General features: G+C 40.6%; 1 protein-coding gene and 1 long non-coding RNA gene across 2 annotated transcripts; both read left to right on the top strand.

The window, feature by feature from the left end:
• The first annotated feature begins 6 nt into the window (after positions 1-6).
• On the top strand, positions 7-1,819 carry LOC116707235 (uncharacterized). Its single transcript, XR_004336434.1, has 2 exons — positions 7-357; positions 394-1,819. It is a non-coding gene; the product is annotated as an uncharacterized LOC116707235 (long non-coding RNA).
• A 2,021-nt stretch (positions 1,820-3,840) lies between these two features.
• On the top strand, positions 3,841-5,313 carry LOC116707220 (C-C motif chemokine 4 homolog). The gene is made up of 3 exons (XM_032544507.1): positions 3,841-4,028; positions 4,110-4,221; positions 4,984-5,313. Exons 1-3 carry the CDS (start codon positions 3,959-3,961, stop codon positions 5,075-5,077), a joined length of 276 nt encoding a protein of 91 aa, XP_032400398.1. The 5' UTR covers positions 3,841-3,958; the 3' UTR covers positions 5,078-5,313.
• The last annotated feature ends 1,789 nt before the right edge of the window (positions 5,314-7,102 follow it).

The raw sequence follows: 7,102 nt of genomic DNA, 5'->3' as shown, positions 1-7,102 counted from the left end.
CCCCCCCCCCCCCCCTTCAAAACTTTAGTCATTCCTTCATTGTCCTCTGAGTTTGATTCTTTGTCCTCAGTGTGTTTTTCATTTGTGTGTTTACCAGTTGGTACAGATTTGTCTCCCGAATCATTCATGAAGCCAACTCTCAGTCCTGAACAGACTTTTGAGTTAAACCTGACATCCACATGACGTTCATGCTGAAGACATACTGGGTGTCTCTGAGAGCACCACATTGTTACATTTGTTCTGACCATCTGGATAGAGGTCATCCGCTGCCTGTAAAAAGGGTTTTACAGTATATTTATGTCAATGAAACTGGAGTAAATAATAAGGTGAACTGCTGTTAGACATGCACCATACAGTGTCAGACATGGACTTCCCCTTTCCTGAATGTCTGAGGTACATTTCAGCTGGTTAGTGTTCCACTTCTTGGGGCAAATGTGACGTCTTTAAAATGTTGTATTTATTTAATATTTATCAAAAGGACGCAAATGCTACTTGTTCGAGTCAAATGAAGGGTTGTTGCTGAGCCTCTCCCCACCCAAACTTGCTGTATACATACTTGATTTGAACACACATGCTAATGAAAACAGTAAGCGTTAGTTGCAGCCTAAATAGCTCATCTGTATTATGTCAACAGTTTGCTTCATTTAATATTGTATGTGGCGTTGTTCTCTTGTGCAGGGTGCAAATGTTCCACCAAAACAAGTTCCTTCCCGAGACTATTTAGCAGAGCCACCGTTTCTGCGTCCGGACCTTAGCGCCGCCCAAGACGAATGTGATTGGTTTAAAGAAATGCATTTTTTTTTCTCCTAGCCTGGAATGTAACTGGGGTGTAGCCAGACCTTCCTCCACAGCGCTGTGGCGACAGGTCTGGCAATGCGCTACTTGCACATATACCTGCAGACCTACACAGAGTTATCAACATTTGCACACAAGGGTGTTGTTAAAAGCAAGTAGAGTGGAGAGTGGGCACTCTATTCAATGGCCTTGACAATCAGCTGTCGGGACCTGCAGGGCTTCTGTCATGTATCTGTGGCCAACCTGTAGTTTGTGTGGCGTGTGCGTCCTTGAACTGCATCTGTCGGAGAGGTTGTGCAGCCTTGGTGATCAGCGATTTAACCAGTTTAGGGAAATCAGTTTTCTCAGCCTTTATCGCAAGCGAGAGAGACTGATTCACAGATTTACTGTGGCAGAAAAAGAGATGGCCCGTGTGTTTCATTCCAAAGTGTTGTTGGGATTGCAGAGTCTGATTTCCACAACTTGATGTGGATGTCAGTGGTCACCTGTCCCTTGGCTGCAACTCATCAGTTTCAACTTTGTGGCCGCTGTTCTTTGTCAGTGACACTGCTGTTAACGCTGTGACTAATGTGTAGCTTCGTCCTGGGCAGTGGCCGGGGCCAGCGTTTACCACGTGTTGGTTGGTTTTATTTGCCCAGCCATGTTTTGATGATAAAGCTAGACAGCTACACAGCATTCCTTGATAATCCGGTAAAACAAGTGAAGTACTATCTTACTGTTGATCTCATAAAGGAATGTTAAATATCGTCTTTTTTTTGTGCGTCGCCCATTTTGCATAAACCGACTTGTTTATCAAATGAAATAAAAGTTAGTTGTTAGTTGTAGAAAAGTGCAGAAATCTCATCGGCTGTTAATGTCTGTGATGAGTTATTCGATGTGTGTTGTGCTGCTGACTTTGTTTGGTGAACTTTACTTCCTTTTGTGCCCTGTTCTGTAATATTTGTGATGTGTATTTGCCTCTTGTACCCACTGAAGATAGACTACTGTCTTGTATGCCTGGACAACAGCTGAAGTACAACGCGTTAAAAACAGGACGCGCCTGTCATCCATAAATCATCATCTCGGCCGGCTTTTGCTGCCTGCTAAAAGACGCACTTTCTGTGTGTTTCAGTGTGTGCATCAGCTCAGCACCATGCAGCACACTTTCAAATCACCCCCCCCTCCAACTCCCCCAGTGTGGTGACACACCGCAGAACTCTGCAATAAAGCTTTTTGCACATACATGTAAAGCCTTTGAGTTGTGCCTCGCATCATCACTTTATGTCACCATCTGCAGGTTTGAACCGTGTGTGTGTGTGTGTGTGTGTGTGTGTGTGTGTGTGTGTGTGTGTGTGTGTGTGTGTGTGTTTGTGTGTGTGTGTGTGTGTGTGTGTGGTTGTGGTGTGTGTGGTGTGTGTGTGTGTGGTGTGTGTGTGTGTGTTTGTCTTCTCTCTCGTCTCTCTCAAGTGGCATTGTCAGAATGACATCTGTCAGTTACTGGTTAGTTGTTACATTAAAGGCTGGTCTGTGTTTGAATTGGCCCTCCCAGCTCCCAAACACTATCTGCTCCCATTCACAAAATGTGTGTGACATCACTGTATGATCCCACCAGAAACACAATTCATACAAAATATGAATAAAAAGTGTAATATGCTGGAATTTCTTGTTTTGGTTCTTTGGCATTGTCTTATTTTTCTTCTTTGAGAGACCTGTTGTACTGTAGAGGACTGATGGACATACTGTACATGGAGACAGCAGAGGGTTACCATGCAACTTTGTCTCACTTGAATTGTATATAAATAATGGTTTTATTAAAATAAAGCGCTGTACATATTCAACCAGGAGCAGTTCAGTGTGTCTTTGTTCACATTTGATGGAAAAGGATGCATTAACAAGCTGCAAATTGAATAAAAATGAATGCATACATTTCCTATGGTCAACTTTAATTAGCAGACAAACTAATATGACTTTAAAGGAGCACGCCACCATTTTGTCAATTTTGGAAAAATGTGTGCATTTAATATTTCCGTCAAGTATTGTATTAGAGATTTCCAATAATGAAGTTCTTATTTGTATTTTCAGTAATCAAACATATATTCATCTTTGCATGCGGACACATTAACTCAGTCCCCTTCAGGGTCCCTTCTATAGCATGTATAACAGAAGTGGACATATCCATGGTGATGTCACCCATTGATTTGTCTGGTGTTACATTTTGGTTTTTTAGGTTGCTGTTCGGTCTCCAATTTTCCAGAAGTTTGCTGGTCAAAGAGAGTAGGAGTCGGCATGTATTAAAGCTTCCGTGGCTCTGGAGAGAGCTCTCTAAAGATTGAGAAAATAACCCTGATGATGTCATCGATTTTGGCTAAATGGAAGTGTTTGGGCTTTGAAGAAACAGCGTGGCTGACGCCGATGTAGCTGTTGTTGGCCGTCTTACACAAATAAACCTTAAATCAACACATTTCTTCAATCTCTGGTTTTAAAACGTGAGTTAGGCAAACTATTTCTACGACTGCTCCGGTGTTGATTGGAAATTACACCGACCGAGAGAGATGTCACTCACTACTGCTGCAAATGATTCACACCTTTAAACCAAACCCCCCCCCCACCCACCCCCCCACCCAGGAACACCTCATGCTGTTAGGGGCATTTGCGGTAATGTCTGCTGCAATATTTGATCAACTTTTTTTTTTTTTTTTTTTAAACAATATTTTGATACATTACAGCCCTGAAGTCAGTTTCTGTGACCAATGACAAACCGGATATGCTTTCTACTTGTTCTGCTTCTTAATTGAATTTTTTCTAGAAATACATAAAGAGTACTTAGCACCGTAGCGATTGGTTTTGCTGCATTTCCCCATCTTCACCTTTGAGCTCCATCTCCGGGCTAACCGCGAGTGCATTTCCTGTAATCTACCTCAACTCTTTCAAAAGCTGAGTGGAAAGTTTCTGTTCTTCAGTCACCTTGAAAACCACACTGCCCCCCCCCCCCCTCCTCCTCCTCCACCTCCACAACAGTAACCCGTTTTTTTTTTTTTTTTTTTTTTTTTTTTTTTAAATACATTTTTGATCTTAATAAACGTAACAACCGCACCACTTTTTGTTTAGAAGCCTGTTACTGCAGGTAAGGAGCAGTTGTGGTATTGATCTCCGCCACCACATCCAGAAGGAATACCGAGCCATCATGGGAACCAGTCACATTCTGCTGCTCGGCATCCTGGGACTTGCATTGCTCTCCTCAGTGATCTGCAACCGTAAGATTTTAGAATTCAAACATAATGTGCGTCAGGGGCTTTACTTCTCAGAATATCCTGATGATAGCTTTTCTTCTTCAGAAACAAGCGGTCCTGACGACTGCTGCTTCGTAATGTACCCGAGAAGAATGAACAAAAACTTCATCCAGTCATATTACATGACTGATCACCGCTGCCCCAGGCTTGGAGCCATGTAAGTGCTCACAACTAAGTTTAATCAAGTTCACCCGACTCATTTTTAGACTGCAAAGACTGAAATAAGTATAAAGAATATTACTCAGCGTGATCATTACTTTTGAAATAAATTACCAGTTATTGATATCTTAAAGAACCAGGTGCACATTTCATACATCCTGCGCACAAATTTTCAGACCCAGCGGGGCTTTTCTGCTTGGGGTGGGATGTGTAAACAGCTTTTTTATTTAAGTTTTTTTTAAATCTGCGGATTATTATGCAGAAGTCTGCATCTGCAGATTCAGTGTAGCCCTGCTGCTAATTACCCTACATTTTCATTTTCTCATTAGCAAACGCAAACAGAATCTTTTATTTTTCTAGAATTATTATTATTATTTTTATTTTTTTTTACAGTTTTCAGCAGTAATCCAGCATGACATTTTTTAACATTTGTCAAACAAATCTGTGAAGTATCTGCTGGAAGTCTGCGTGACCCGCTCATTAGATACACGGTATAATGGAGAATCTTTCATTAATGTATATTTTTTCCCATGTCTATTTAATATGTACTTGTGTTATTCTGAGGTTTGTAATTTTTTTTCTTTTGAGCTGCTGTAGCACAGGAATTTCCCTACTGTTGTGAATTAATAAAGTCTAACTTATCTTATAAATCATGATTTTGGTCCCTATTTTCTACGCTGTATTTGGTTTCCTTCTTGTTCTGCTAGCTCTGTCTTAATTGTCGACCATCATAATGTCATTTTCACCTTCTGTCTTTCAGTCTGGTTACTAAAAAGTCTCGTCACATCTGCGTGGATCCCAATCTCACCTGGGTTGTGGGCATCATGAAAAGTTTGGACGAAAGCTCCTTTTAAAGCAGCTGCCCGCTCCACTTCTCTTTCTTTAAAGTCAGAGCGGCTTTTTGTTGCTTTATCAAATCGCAGTCCATGAAAAGTGAAATGAATGTGAAAATCAGTTGTGAGTCTCCAAATGAAGTCATTTTCAGCCTGCATTGACCTTCTTATACTGTGTTTCTGTAATTTCTTTTAGATGCTTTTTAAAACTCACAATATCAAACAGTATTAACTTCATACAAATAAAGTCTATATGCCTGGCTTTGTCTCTTCTCAATTCCTTTTTAGCATTTACCAAATAAATAGATTTTAAAGTATTGAACAATATACTCCATTTGTGTTTTATGGTATGCTTATCCATAGACTCATTTTACATTTTTACTGCTGAGCGAATCAGTTGGAAATGTACTAATTGGACACTGTCTCTACTTTTCTTAGAATTAAAACCAAATTAGATGGATCCAGGCAATGTTGAGGGGAACTATCTCTCTCTTTAGCTGCTATTGGTCACCTGCCAGAGGGTGTACAGTGGTATTTTTTAAATTGGGCATACAGCTGCCTGCTGCAGCTTGAACCACAGCAGGTCCTCCATCCTCTGTAGAACTCTGTACCATCCTTTGTACTCTCCTCTAATACAACCACAGGATTGTTTCATCAGTGGGTTCCATAATAACAACTCCCCCTACCTGTAGCTGGAGATCAACTTAATGGGGCTTTACTTAATACACTTAATACACACTTTAAGTCATTGTTTAAAAGCTGAAATGTTGCAGAACAAATATTTACTGCTCTACTGATTGAAAGCATGCTCCATTCAAATGGCAGCTGCATGCACTAATTTTAAGCCGTATGAGCAATAGAATGCCTAAACATTTGAACATCAAATAAAAACATGATAGTTGTCGGAGAAAATAAAAATCTTGTAGAGCCTACATCATGTTATGTATCTATTGTTCTTCAACTTTCTTCATTCTGAAACCAGAACACAACAAATGTTGAAGATGATTCATTTCCACTCCTGAGGCAAAGATTGTCGGATGTTACTATTTTCAAACTACGTGACATAGGTAAGGTTGGAATTTGGGGTAAACGGTATTTTCTGATCTTGATTTCACAAATTAAATTGGCAATATTTCACCCACTTTGCTCCATTGATTTGCCGGTCCAGTCAGAGAGACTGAGGGGAAATGACAAAAAAGTCTTTAAGGTATTTTCAAAACCTAAAGGATTTTGAGTTTCTGAGAAAAGATTCAGACAAAACACCAGGAATGCTTTACTTTCAAGTTGTAACATGGACATACAGTACAGTACAGTGTTTGGGGTCATTGTTGAAAAATAAATGATGGTCCAACCAAACGCAAACCGGCTGGGATTGCATGTTGCTGCATGATGCTGCGGTAGCCATGCTGGTTCAGTATGCTTTCAGTCTCCTCTTAACAGTTGTTCTAGAGATGTGTCTGCTGCTAGAACTCTGTGTGGTATTCATCAGGTCTCTAATCTGAGCTGCTGTTAACTTTTTCTGAGACTAGTGACTCAGATGAACTCATCCTCAGCAGCAGAGGTGACTCTTGGTCTTCCTTTCCTGGGGCGGTCCTCATGTGAGCCAGTTTTGTTGTAGCACTTGATGGTTTTTGCGGCTGCACTTGGGGACACATTCAAGGTTTTTGCAATTTTCCGGACAGACTGACCTTCATTTCTTAAAGTAATGATGGCCACTTGCTTCTCATTACTTAACTGATTGGTTCTTGCCATAATATGAATTCTAAAAGTGGTCCAGTAGGGCTGTCGGCTGTGTATCAACCTGACTTCTGCACAACACAACTGATGGTCCCAACTCCATTAATAAAGAAAGAAATTCCACTAATTAACCCTGACAAGGCACACCTGTGAAGTGAAAACCATTTCAGGTGACTACCTCATGAAGCTCATTGAGAGAACGCCAAGGGTTTGCAGCACTATCAAAAAAGCTAAGGGTGGCTACTTTGAAGAAACTAGAATATAAGACATGTTAGTTTACACTTTTTTGTTAAATACATAATTCCACAT

The sequence above is a fragment of the Etheostoma spectabile genome, chromosome 19, assembly GCF_008692095.1.
Source record: "Etheostoma spectabile isolate EspeVRDwgs_2016 chromosome 19, UIUC_Espe_1.0, whole genome shotgun sequence".
NCBI classification, from domain to species: domain Eukaryota; kingdom Metazoa; phylum Chordata; class Actinopteri; order Perciformes; family Percidae; genus Etheostoma; species Etheostoma spectabile.
Note: the sequence above shows the minus strand (reverse complement) of the source record. Positions and strands in the feature narration are given on the sequence as shown.

Coding starts and splice junctions, on each gene's coding strand:
- LOC116707220 (XM_032544507.1), top strand. CDS start 3,959: ATGGGAACCAGTCACATTCTGCTGCTCGGCATCCTGGGACTTGCATTG. Junction 4,029..4,109: donor CTCCTCAGTGATCTGCAACC/GTAAGATTTTAG, acceptor TTTCTTCTTCAG/AAACAAGCGGTCCTGACGAC. Junction 4,222..4,983: donor TGCCCCAGGCTTGGAGCCAT/GTAAGTGCTCAC, acceptor TCTGTCTTTCAG/TCTGGTTACTAAAAAGTCTC.